Source organism: Haematobia irritans, chromosome 2 (assembly GCF_050003625.1).
Source record: "Haematobia irritans isolate KBUSLIRL chromosome 2, ASM5000362v1, whole genome shotgun sequence".
Taxonomy (NCBI): domain Eukaryota; kingdom Metazoa; phylum Arthropoda; class Insecta; order Diptera; family Muscidae; genus Haematobia; species Haematobia irritans.
In genome coordinates, this window is record NC_134398.1 from 184,613,578 (window position 1) to 184,627,981 (window position 14,404).

The window sequence follows — 14,404 nt, forward strand, 5'->3', positions numbered from 1 at the left end:
TTGTCAAAATTTCATTTCTATGGACATTTTTGTCAACATTTTGTGATTGTCAAAATTTCATTTCTATCGAAAACGTTATCAAAATGTTATTTCTACAAATACTTTTTTCAAAATTTTATTTCTATAAAATTTTTATAAAAATTTTATTTTTATAGAAAAATTTGTCACAATTTCATTTGTGTAGAAAATTTTGTCAACATTTTATTTCTATAGAAAATTTTGTCAACATTTTATTTCTATAGATCATTTTGTCAACATTTTATTTCTATAAAAAATGTTGTCAAAATTTTATTTCTATAAAAAATGTTGTCAAAATTTTATTTCTGTAGAAAATTTTGCCAAAATTTTATATCTAAAGAAAATTTTGTCAAAATTTTATTTCTATAGAAAATTTTGTAAAAATTTTATTTCTATAGAAAATGTTGACAAAATTTTAATTCTATAGAAAATTTTGTCCAAATTTTATTTCTATAGAAAAAATTTTCAAAATTTTATTTCTATAGAAAATTTTGTAAAAATTTTATTTCTATAGAAAAAATTTTCAAAATTTTATTTCTACAGAAAATTTTGTAAAAATTTTATTTCTATAGAAAATTTTGTCAAACTTTTATTGTTGTAGAAACTTTTGTCAAAATTTTATTTCTGTAGAAAATTTTGTCAACATTTTATTTCTATCGAAGATATTGTCAAAATTTTATTTCTATAGAAAATTTTGACAAAATTTTATTTCTATAGAAAATTTTGACAAAATTTTATTTCTATAGAAAATTTTGACAAAATTTTATTTCTATAGAAAATTTTGTCGAACTTTTATTTCTATAGAAAATTTTGTTAACATTTTATTTCTATAGAAAATTTAGTCAAAATGTTATTTCTATAGAAAATTTTGTCAACATTTTATTTCTATAGAAAATTTTATTTCTGTAGAAAATTTTGTCAAAATTTTATTTCTATATGAAATTTTGTCAAAATTTTATTTCTATAAAAATTTTTTCATAATTTTATTCGTATAGAATTTTTTTTCAAAATTTTATTTCTATAGAAAATTTTGTCAAAATTTTATTCCTATAGAAATTTTTGCAAAAATTTTATTTCAATATAGAAAATTTTACAAAATTTTATTTCTATAGAAAATTTTCTCGGAAGTTTATTTCTATAGAAAATTTCTGAAGTACATCTTTGCAAAACATCAAAAATTCTACCAATCTATCAAACTATAAAAAATCTACCATTTCTTGTAGAATTCTACCAACTTTGGCAACGTTTCTACCACCCATTTTTACTACTTGAATATTTAGAAGTAAATTTTCGTTCATAAATACAAGATGACCGAACTCCCGTTTTCATATCTCCAGCATTTGGAAGAAGATCATCAGTCTTTTGTGGTTCGAAATCTTGATGTTATTGCAGCTTGCAGGATTTGACAAAATTTTAATTTTTAAATTTATACCGGTTTTCTGCAGTAGAGCCTTTTTCTTTATTTGTGATTTATTTTTTCAAAAAAATTTTTCCAAATTGTATTGGGGATTTTTGTGAGGAATTTAAATTGGGGATTTTTGGGGAAGAAAACATCATTATTTGGGGACAAGAGCCAGAAAAATACTAGCAATACTGACGACTGATGTGTTTCGAAGCCCTTCTTTTAATTTGCTGTAAATAACATAAATTGCGCTCGCATATCAAAACGATGTGAAAACCTATAACCTCAAAAACGTTAAGCCTTACTGTCAGAGTTGTCAGTTGCAAATTGCAACACTATGATTGCCCAATTCAGAAATGTAAAAGGCTATCCTCTAAGAGCGAATTTCACCACTTGTGACTGAATAGTCTAAGTGAATCTGAAATAAGGGGCTACACCCTCAAAAAAAATCGCCTCTTTAACATATGTTCCAAACATATTTTGCAGGAAGCACATATATTATTGGATACTGCCGAAACATTAATATGTTTGTTTTACGTGAACATATTATATGTTTGGAAACATTTTGAGCCCAAAAATATTATATGCTTGGAAGAATTTTTCCCAAAGACGATTGTGCTCATTCCCTAACATACTCGTTATTTTCACTTCCACGAAATATTTTAATTCTTGGCACCTTTTTCTGTAATACAAATAATGTTGAAGAAATTATTCACTTTTTTATTTTTTTTAAATTTTACCTTTCGCCTGCACGGAGAATCGAACCGGGTACCATACAGTTTGTAAGCCAACACACTATCCACTGGGCTACGTAGCTGTTATGGTCACCAGCAGATAATTATCGTTATAAGTTACATTTATATAGCAAAGTTTGCAGCGCCCACGAGCCCATGCAAACATAACATTATTTAACAGAAACATACATTTGTTTGCCACGTGGAGCAGTGGCTAACATGTCTGCCTTGCATGCAAAGGGTCGTGGGTTCAATCCCTGCTCCGACCGAACACTTTTTTTTGTTGTTTTTTTTTTAATTTACACATTTATATTTATACTATATTAAATTTTTATAAAACTTCGAAATGTGGGTTATTAAAGATTTATAGTCATTAACAGTGCTTGATATAAACGAATTTGACTGCTTTTTGGATAAAATATTATTTTTTATTGCAAAAATAACAATTTTGTAACAAAAAAACTGTTTTTGGTACAAAACTTTAAAATTTGGAAGGAATTCAAAAACTTACAAAAGAAGAACGTGGAGTCGAGTATAAACATACATAAATAATTTTATAATATAAATATAAATTTATTTAGGGGTGAGCAGTTTTTTACTAGCATTTAACACCATCGGTCTAAAATGCCTTTTATTTTTTTTAATAATTCATTTTAAAGAAAATAAAATTTTTAAATTGTTTTAGCTGCAAAACTCGAACTTAATGCCCGCTTTTATATTTGAAGGTGGTCGTCAACTCCTCTTGGACTACTTATTAATAAAGAGGAACTAAACTTTGTTTTTATACATTTTACTGTGTAATTTTTCACTATTTCCTCCTTATTTCATTTTACTGTCCCAACTCTAAAAAGAGTATAGTGCCCTTTCGTTATTTTTATGAAGACCCCTCATTTCTTTTAACGAACCAAGAAAAAAATTGTGCCCATAATGCCAAAATGATAAACAAAACACATGTCCACACATACAGAAAATGCTGCCCTCAAGGCGAAAACACAGGCTTTTTTTCAAATGTCTATTCTCTTGGTTCCGAATGTCCATTCTCTTTATTCAAATTAAATAATATTTAAACTTAAGCATATCAAATTTTTTGCCTTATCATAAAACAGTTTTCTGAAACAACATACAAGCGGTTTCACAGAAATTGTTCTCTTTTGATTCTTTCGCTGTGTTATGTTGATATCTTTTGTCAACTCTCCCGGTTTCCATCCCTATTTCTTTCTATATACTCTCTCTGTCGCTTTGAATAAAATATCACAACATATGTATGTTTAGTCGAAATTTGTAAATTTATACATGTTTGCATTCACACATATGATTTTTATGAAACATTCATGCCCCAAACATAATATATTCTAACATATTAACATAGATGTCCCAAACATTTAGTGTTAGTTTAGGAACATTGCATGTTTGCACTTAAATATATTGTGTTTTAAAATTGTGCCCGAAACACATTTTGTTTATATCGGAACATATGAAAAACATATATTTCTAAGAGTGTACCACTATACCAAACTCAAGCTAAGCTACTAGTCTAACCATCCTCCGATGAAAATTCTGTAAACATGGTTTAAGATATCATATAATCGATTCCATCTAGCTTTAGTTTTTTTTCTTACCTTTGTAAATATGAAAACAGACTTTACTTTTTTTTGTCTATTTTACCAAATTCCAATAAATTCAACTATAGCAAATTTTTTCTTTCCCATCATATTTATAGCAATTCCAATGACCAGCTAACCCTTCCCATAATTGAGGAAACCCAATAAAATGTCCACCTACATAGTCTGCAATTTTTTCGTCTACGTTTCAATTTTGGTAAATATTTAGTGTGAATACTATATGGTAGACCAAATTGCTGACATACGAAATGTATGCTGCGTGGACAGAGAGAAGTTGGGAAAAATGATTGCCAAAGGATCAATAATGTCACAAAATGGAAATTTGAATTATTCAAATAAGAACAGATGTGGAAAAATAAGACAAAAAAAAACAAAGATTGTACAAAAAAAAAAAACAATCAACAATATACCTTTGGGATATGAAAAAACAACAATGAAGTGAATATTACAAAATAAATTTTTAAAGAACTTTTATACAGGGTGTATGATATTTATTGTAACCAATATTCAGGTTGTATGTATTTCTAAACCATTTGTCTGATATCTGAAATATTTATTCCAGTGGCAGGTTCATTTTAATGGTAAAAACACCACAATATTAAGTTTACACAAGCCGATGTAAAGAAACTTTATTTAAAGAAAACAAACCACATTAGTCGGTTATTGTAAAACCTAAAATCATTTCAAAATTATTTCATTGAATATCCTTAAATACAAGATTTTCGGTGTGTAATATTAACCTTTGCCCTCCCAGCCTTCCCCCTTTTTCACCTAAAAAAATAAATTGATGATTTTTCGTTCAAAAAGAAGCTTATACGAAAATCCCTTAATTAAATGCAAGCACATTTATTTCACTTGAACTTCAAATACAAAAGCGGTTTGTTTGTTTGTTCGCTTAAAAAGACTTGAGGTACGCGGCGTTAAGCCTATTATCGTTAAGTACAAGCGAGCGTCGTTACAATGGTGCGTACGTACTTCGATTGAGAAAAACAAAACACTTCGGGGAAAAAAACCTAAATTCCCTCATTGTGAATGGAGGTATTTTCTTTGGATACCGATGACAATCTTAAAGCGGATATTATAATGTAGAGATTTTGTTCTTCATTGTCGTTAGGCTTTTTTTTTTTGTTTTGCTAGCAATGAACATGTTACTTTGCTTGTCAACACTCACAAACGCCATCGAATAGATTCACAAAGGTAGTAGTCACAATGAATTTTATTCCCACTTTTATTTTTCTTACGCCAACACCTCAACTGAATGTTGACGACGTAACTCAATGGGGGATTCAACGGTGGATGCAATCAATGAAAATCAAAGCAGCATTGTTAGCTTAAAATAAACATTACAAGAAAAGAAAAACAACACTTCAATAAAATGTTACAAATATTGATCCTTGGCAAAACAATCGCCTCGATTTTCCATGAAGTTTTATTTATATCGGGGGAAATAAAAATGACAGGCTGCCACTCGAGCCAAAAATAATATATCAAAATTTGAAGAAAATTTTACCAACAAACTACCAAATAAAAAAATTTTCTTCTATAGAATTTTTTTTCTATTCTATAGAACATTTTGTCAAAATTTGATATCTATAGAAAATTTTGTCAAAATTTCATTTCCATAGAAAATTTTGTCCAAATTTTATTTCTATCGAAAATTTTGTCAAAATTTTGTTTCCATAGAAAATTTTCTCAACATTTTATTTCATAACATTGGTTTCTATAGAAAATTTTTTAAAATTTTGATTTCTATAAAAAATTTTGTCAAAATTTTATTTTTATTGAACATTTTGTCAAGATTTTATTTTTCGCGATAATTTTGTCAATATTTTATTTTTCGCGATAATTTTGTCAATATTTTATTTCTATAGAAAATTTTGTCCAAATTTTATTTCTATCGAAAATTTTGTCAAAATTTTATTTCTGTAGAAACTTTTGTCAACATTTTATTTCTATCGAAAATTTTCTCAAAATTTTATTTCTATAGAAAATTTTGTCAACATGTGATTTTTATAGAAAATTTTTGAAAAATTTTATTTCCATCGAAAATTTTGTCAATATTTTATTTCTATAGAACATTTTGTCCAAATTTTATTTCTATCGAAAATTTTGTCAAAATTTTATTTCTGTAGAAAATTTTGTCAACATTTTATTTCCATTTTCTCAAAATTTTATTTCTATTAAAAATGTTGTCAACTTTTGATTTGTATAGCACATTTTTGACATTTTATTTTATTTCTATGGGAAACTTTGTCACAATTTTATTTTTATCGAAAATTTTGTCAAAATTGTATTTCTATCGAAAATTTTGTAAAAATGTTATTTCTATAGAAAATTTTGTCAAAATTTTATATCTATCGCAAATTTTGTCAAAAGTTTATTTCTATAGAAAATTTTTTCAAAATTTTATTTCTATAGAAAATTTTGTCAAAATTTCATTTCTATAGAAAATTTTGTCAAAATTTTATTTCCATAGAAAATTTTCTCAACATTTTATTTCATAACATTGGTTTCTATAGAAAAGTTTTTAAAATTTTGATTTCTATAAAAAATTTTGTCAAAATTTTATTTTTATTGAACATTTCGTCAAGATTTTATTTTTCGCGATAATTTTGTCAATATTTTATTTCTATAGAAAATTTTGTCCAAATTTTATTTCTATAGAAAATTTTCTCCAAATTTTATTTCTATCGAAAATTTTGTCAAAATTTTATTTCTGTAGAAACTTTTGTCAACATTTTATTTCTATCGAAAATTTTCTCAAAATTTTATTTCTATAGAAAATTTTGTCAACATGTGATGTTTATAGAAAATTTTTGAAAAATCTTATTTCTATAGAAAAATTTTGAAAAATTTTATTTCCATCGAAAATTTTGTCAATATTTTATTTCTATAGAAAATTTTGTCAATATTTGATTTCTATAGAAAATTTTGTCCAAATTTTATTTCTATCGAAAATTTGGTCAAAATTTTATTTCTCTAGAAAATTTTGTCAACATTTTATATCCATAGAAAATTTTCTCAACATTTTATTTCTATCGAAAATTTTCTCAAAATATTATATCTATTAAAAATTTTGTAAACTTTTTATTTGTGTAGCACATTTTTGACATTTTGTTTTATTTCTATGGAAAACGTTGTCAAAATTTTATTTTTATCAAAAATTTTGTCAAGATTTTACTTCTATCTAAAATTTTGTCAAAATTTTATTTCTATCGAAAATTTTGTAAAAATGTTATTTCTATAGAAAATTTTGTCAAAATTTTATATCTATCAAAAATTTTGTCAAAATTTTATTTCTATAGATAATTTTGTCAAAATTTTATTTCTATAGAGGATTTTGATTTCTATAGAAAATTTTGTCAAAAGTTTATGTCTATCGAAAATTTTGTCAAAATTTTATTTTTATTGAACATTTTGTCAAAATTTTATTTTTCGCGAAAATTTTGTCAAAAGTTCATCTCTATAGAAAATTTTTTAAAAATTTTATTTCTAGAGGGAGTTTGTGAAGCACCACTATTTTGTTTTTGCAAAATCTACCAGAATATCAAGAATTCTACCAATCTACCAAATAGTAAAAAATCTACCATTTTTGGTAGAATTCTACAAGAAAGTGGAAAATTCGAAATCGAAATCTTTGAAAAATTTTATTTCCATAGAAAATTTTCTCAACATTTTATTGTCAACATGTGATTTTTATAGAAAATTTTTGAAAAATCTTATTTCTATAGAAAATTTTCCATCGAAAATTTTGTCAATATTTTATTTCTATAGAAAGTTTTTTAAATTTTATTTCTCTCGAAAATTTTGTCAACATTTTATTTCCATAGAAAATTTTCTCAACATTTTATTTCTATCGAAAATTTGCTCAAAATTTTATTTCTATTAAAAATTTTGTCAACTTTTTATTTGTATAGCACATTTTTGACATTTTATTAGTTCTATGGAAAACGTTGTCAAAATTTTATTTTTATCAAAAATTTTTTCAAAATTTTATTTCTATCGAAAATTTTGTAAAAATTTTATTTCTATAGAAAATTTTGTCAAAATTTTATATCTATCGAAATTTTTGTCAAAATTTTATTTCTATAGAAAATTTTGTTCAAAATTTTATTTCCGTAGAAAATTTTATTTCTATAGAAAATTTTCTCAACATTTTATTTCTATAGAAAATTTTGTCCAAATTTTATTTCTATCGAAAATTTTATTTCCTATAGAAAATTTTGTCAAAAGTTTATGTCTATCGAAAATTTTGTCAAAATTTTATTTTTATTGAACATTGTGTCAAAATTTATGTCTATCGAAAATTTTGTCAAAATTTTATTTTTCACGAAAATTTTGTCAAAATTTTATTTTTCGCGAAAATTTTGTCAAAATTTCATTTCTATTGAAAATTTTTTAAAAATGTTATTTCTAGAGGGAGTTTGAGAAGTACCTCTTATTTTTTTTTGCAAAATCTACCAGAATATCAAGTATTCTACCAATCTACCAAATAGTAAAAAATGTTCCATTTTCGGTAGAATTCTACATGAAAGTGGAAAATTCGCAATCGTAGTTCTTCAAAATCTAGCAATGGACTTTTGAATTTATTGCAAATCAAGTTAGATAATTATCTTTTGAATATTGTAAAAATCAACCCGGTGAGTTTTTATAGTCAAAAACAAATTTGAATTGAAAGGGGAATGCGATGCAGCTGCCTTAATATCCTCCCCTATAAGAAGGGTGATGAGTTTACTAACGTTGGCTTTGAAAAGGGTGATGATGTTTTGAAAGCAAAACAGAATTTAAAAACACACATACAATTCAGAAGAAAGCTTGAAAAAATTTATTTGAATCCATATTGCGGTCCATATATATTAGTGTTTGAGTATTATTTTATGAAAATAAAAGAATCCACTGCGCCTTAAATGTCCCATCAATTTGATTCAATTTTTGGCATACTCTTCGCAACATTTCGGAACGTATCTCAAATGCTTCAATGTTATCTCCCAATTTTGAAGCGGCATTGTCTGTAGAGATATGGCACTTAACATTCTCCAAAAGAAATTGCTTAGGCGGCCCGAACGTGAAATGTTCACCAAACTCGCTCTCAATAACTCCATTGTTACACGTGCCACACAGGGCAGAAGTGGGGTCTAATGATGATAAGCCGCATCCAACTTTGACTTTTCCTGAATGATTGGTAGCTTTTGCAATGCTTCTGGTTGATCTACACTCGAAAATCTACCATTCTGCTTATTTGTATCTATTATGTCAAAAATAAACTTCGTCACTGAACACAATTTTTAGATAAGAAAGTGGATCTGAGTCAACTTTCCAAGAGTTCAATGAAATTTTTCCATCCAATGCAATTTTTGCATCGACCTAAAAACTTATAGATAGAATCCAATAAGACTTAGGTAATTTTTTAAGACTCCTCCAACCACTGTCTTCCGTCTACCAAAGCGTGAACAAAGTAATAAACAAACAATGAAATAAATAATAACTAAAAGTTCAACGAGTGTCAAAGACTAGACAATTTGAAGTAAACAATGACGAGTGAGAAAAATTGACAAATAGTCACAGAAAACCAAATCGAAAATTCCAATAGGCGGAAGACACCCAAACTGTCACAGACCGACGGACAGATTAGATTAGAAGACATAACATATGTGTAAACTATGAAATAAGATGACATCTCATTAATTCGCTTTAACGTATATGATATAAACAAGTAAGTGACAATTTTTATACTCTCCACCATAGGATTAACTTTGTCATTCCGTTTGTAACACATCGAAATATTGCTCTAAGACCCCATAAAGTATATGTATTCTGGGTCGTGGTGAAATTCTGAGTCGATCTGAGCATGTCCGTCCGTCCGTCCGTCTGTTGAAATCACGCTAACTTCCGAACGAAACAAGCTATCGACTTGAAACATGGCACCAGTAGTTGTTATTGGTGTAGGTCGGATGGTATTGCAAATGGGCCATATCGGTCCACTTTTACGTATAGGCCCCATATAAACGGACCCCCAAATTTGGCTTGCGAGGCCTCTAAGAGAAGCAAATTTCATCCGATCCGGCTGAAATTTGGTACATGGTGTTAGTATATAGTCTCTAACAACCATGCAAAAATTGGTCCAAATCGGTCCATAATTATATATAGCCCTCATATAAACCGATCCCCCGATTTGGCTTGCGAGGCCTCTAAGAAAGCAAATTTCATCCGATCCGGCTGAAATTTGGTACATGGTGTCAGTATACGGTCTCTAACAACCATGCAAAAATTGGTCCACATCGGTCCATAATTATATATAGCCCCCATATAAACCGACCCCCCGATTTGGCTTTTGGACCCTCTAAGAGAAGCAAATTTCATCCGATCCGGCTGAAATTTGGTGCATGGTGTTAGTATATGGTCTCTAACAACCATGCAAAAATTGGTTGACATCGGTCCATAATTATATATAGCCCCCATATAAACCGATCCCCCGATTTGGCTTGCAAAGGCCTCTAAGAGAAGCAAATTTCATCCGATCCGGCTGAAATTTGGTACATAGTGTTAGTATATGTCCTCTAACAACCACGCAAAAATTGGTCCACATCGGTCCATAATTATACATAGCCCCCATATAAACCGATTCCCAGATTTGACCTCCAGAGCCCCTTTGAAGAGCAAAATTCTTCCCATTCGGTTGAAATTTGGTACGTGATGTTAGTATATGGTATCCAACAACCATGCAGGAATTGGTTCCTATCAGCCCATAATTATATATAGCTCCCATATAAACCGATCACCAGATTTGACCTCCGCACAGTGGGCGATTGGGCCTCGTTAGCGGCATTTAATTAATAACTTCTAAACAAACAAAGATATCTTCAGACGGTTTTTTTTCACAGCTCAGAAAAAAGTCATAGAATTTTTTAAGAAAAAAAATTTTTGTTTAAATTTATTTTTTTAATTTTTAATTTTTTTTGATTTTTTTTTTAATTTCAAAATTTTTTTTTAACTTCAATAAACCAATTTTATAAATCAAAATTATCTTCGGAATCTTCGGAACCAGAATCAGGCATATCTAGATGCTTCATTAAAAGCAAGCTCTTAACATCATCGTCCATAATAATATTTTTTGCAGACGAAATTGAAGACCCATTGGACAATGAAGATATCAAAGGGTCAGACGAAACTAACAAAGCATGTATGATATCTTCCATTGTATTTTTCCTGGAATTTTTTCTTGTATTGCTCTCGCGTATGTTTCGATAGTCCTTGTTCCTGGCTTCAAGAGCTTCTTCGGACATCATACCAATCGGAAGGGAAAAATGGTTTATTATATCTGCTCCATGAATTAAAATTCTGTGAACAGACGATGGCATGTAAAACCAGGAGTATGCTTTAACAAAAATTTCGGCAGTTTCCAATGCGTAAGATCTGAATGCGTCTGAATTTATGTCGTATCCACAAGCCAATGCTCGTAAGACTACGCTAAATCGATATATTAAATCATAGCTTACTCCTGTTATACGAGCAGCTAAATTTGGTTGTTGGAAAAACCTCCTTGCAGTGTTTCCGTTGTTCGTGCTGCCAGTACCAGCCATTGGTATATCTACCAACAAATGCATTTCTTCCCTTAGCTTCTGCTGAATACTTCTTTTATTTTGGTCAACGACATCCTTGTCAGCATCACGAACTTGCCACTTTTGTATTGGTATTCTATATGCAATGTGCAAAACACACTCGATAAACCTAATCCATGCGTGGAGACTTGATAAGCCATATTCAAATAGGTTTCCCTTTATAGGAAAGCTTTTCACCAAATTTAGATCGTTCATATTTTTGGGAGTCGCGCTACAGATTCCGCATGTTTGCGAAGCTGATTCCGATATGACACTGAACGTTTTGCCATCAAGCATGGTCATATGAAATTGGTGATCAATTCTTAAGGTACTCACAAATGTTGGAGAAATATTTAATATTTGGCTGTTAATGTTTTGAATTTCTCTGCGAGACAAGTCTGCCGATTCTTTCTCGCAAAGTAATTTAATGGGTCGACAATATCGGGTAGAAGAAGGCCGATTGTTTTTCCATAAAACTGTCGGTCCTTTCTGCACTATCAATGGTACCATACAAATTGAAAATAAATATTGATCTATCATGTCTCCATCGAAGTCATTAAATTTTTGCCTGTAAGTAGAATGGCCGCTGCTGCCATCACAACCCCATTTGTAGGTAGCAGTTAATTGTGTGTTATTATTATTTTCAATATGATTTTGAAAACTTTCTGGGTGTGCTTCAATAATCCTAGCAATCGTATGGTCTACTAAGCCAGTGCTTTTTCATCAGAAAATTTTGTTGGTAGACGCTGAGGGGTACTCATAGTTTTCAAAATCTTACCGCTAAACTCATCGTCGGAGTTTAGCATTGACACCAGCTGTGAAGCACTACGTTTTCCACCTTTATACAAGCTGCAGCTTGCAGCTACCAACAATGCTTCTGTTGGCACATCTTCAGTAAGGTCTGACAATTTCTTAACTTGCGTTTTTTTGCAACACTCCGAAATATCTTTTTGTGGACGTCCAATAATTTCGGAAGATGATCTTTCAATTAATACTAACGGCGTATCTAGCCATTCCTGGTTTTTGTTTTCAAAAAAAAACCTTATTTCTTCTACAGTTTTTCCACTTTTCTACAAGCTTACTAGTAAAATTTCGAAGCTTTTTGCCAATTTCGTACTGCTCCTCCTGAGTATATTTAAGGTTTTTGAGAACAGTACCAAAAACAAAGTTTTCCATGGTGAGAAACTTCTTGGTTGGGATCGCTTCTTCATGCCATACTAAAAAAAGTACCCGTTTTGATACCGACATTGTTCCTAAAAAGTACCATGATTTAAAGGTTTGCACGTAATAGCAGTTCTTATTACACATTTTGGACGCACAATGACTCATACTTCCAGCTAAAAAAAGAGTTAGACCGAATCCGTGCGAATCTTGAAAGTTCTATTCCACGAACAACAGGTGCACGCTAGTACGGGCTAGTTGTTAATACACTTAATTACCACTACATTTTATGAACAACACATTTAAAGACCGGTCACAAACACTGATTTTTTATGTAATACATACCTAGAAGTTAATAAAAAGCCACACTTTTAATAAAACAAGTTAAAATTGTAAATTTCCAAGGAGCTCGAAATCAATGCGCATAACAAAGAAAAAATATTGTAAAGCACTTGCTAAAACATATTTTGTGTCTGACAGCTCACAGCTGATGATCAGCTGATCGTAGAGCTTATAGAAAAACGCCAAAAATCTAATCAAAGCATCTGTTATCGATTTGTGAAAAAAAATTAACGCTTTTTCAAATTTGAAAATTTGAATTAAATACCGCTAGCGAGGCCCAATCGCCCACTGTGCTCCGGTGCCTTTAGGAGAAGTAAAATCCATCCGATCTACTTGAAATTTGGTACGTGGTGATCATATATGATATTTAACGACCATGCCAAAAGTGGTCCATAATCATATATTGTCCCATATAAACCGATCTCGAGATTTAGTTTTGAAGCCTCTTGGAGGAGCAAATTTCATCCGAGTCAGTTGAAATTTGGTACATTGTGTTAGTATATGGTCGTTAACAACCATGCCATATCGGTCTATAATTATATATATCCCTCAGATAAAGCGATTTCCAATCACACAAAAATTGGTCCATATCGCGTTCATAATTGTATATAGCTCCCATATAAGCGACCCCCATATTTCAATTCTGGCTCTCTACACACAAAAAAAAAAAAATTTCTGATTCAATCACGAAATTAGTTGATCCAATTAATTTTTAATTGAAATGTCTTCAATCACAGAAATGATAGTATCAATTAAAAAATTAATTGAAGGTCAATTAAAAAGATAATTGATCCAATTAATAAATTAATTGATACTATTATTTTTGTGATTGATTTTTGTTTCAATTAAAAAATTTGTTGAATCAATTAAATTTTTAATTGAATATTTTTTAAAACTCAATTAACATTTTAATTGGAAAAATTTTCGTGAAATTTTTTTGTGTGTACGTACCGTGCAAAAAGTCCATATCGATTCGTAATTATTTGTAGACTTAACTATACATAACTTTTTTTGTCTAATATATACCACGTATGGACTAACTCACAATTTAGAAAACGATGTTAAGAAGTTTTAAGATATCACAACCCAAGTATTTCGATTGTGGATGACAGTCTTTCGTAGAAGTTTCTACGCAATCCATGGTGGTGGGTACATAAGATTCGGCCTGGCCGAACTTACGGCCGTATACACTTGTTGTATTTAAAAAAGTTCTTAATGCTGCGGTTCGAAGCTTTAATGTTCTAGGTTATAATGGCAATATTACCTACATATGTATATGGTAAAATTCAATGGCTCAACTATTTTTTATTGCCTAGCAAATTCTCAATTTGCAGAAGGGAAGCGCACGACAGAAAAAAATATTTAAGATGTCGCTAAATGTTGTTTCGAAGACATCCTTTAATAGTTTTTAGTGTTTTAAGTTTTAAAAAGATCTGCCAAATTGCGTTAAGTTCGTCCGAGCTGAAGCTCATAGTTTTTTTTTTTTTTTTTGGTTCTCAATATGTCAAGTTTCGTTCGAATAAAACA

At 29.4% G+C, this 14,404-nt stretch overlaps 1 protein-coding gene across 1 annotated transcript in view; it reads right to left on the reverse strand.

Moving 5' to 3' along the window:
- LOC142227626 (odorant receptor 74a-like) overlaps positions 1-8,878 on the reverse strand; it is a 41,553-nt gene extending 32,675 nt beyond the window's left edge. The window contains exon 1 of the mRNA XM_075298104.1: positions 8,718-8,878. Within this exon, the coding sequence (XP_075154219.1) occupies positions 8,718-8,878 (161 nt within the window). The remainder of the gene's footprint in view (positions 1-8,717) is intronic.
- Between the last annotated feature and the right edge of the window lie 5,526 nt (positions 8,879-14,404).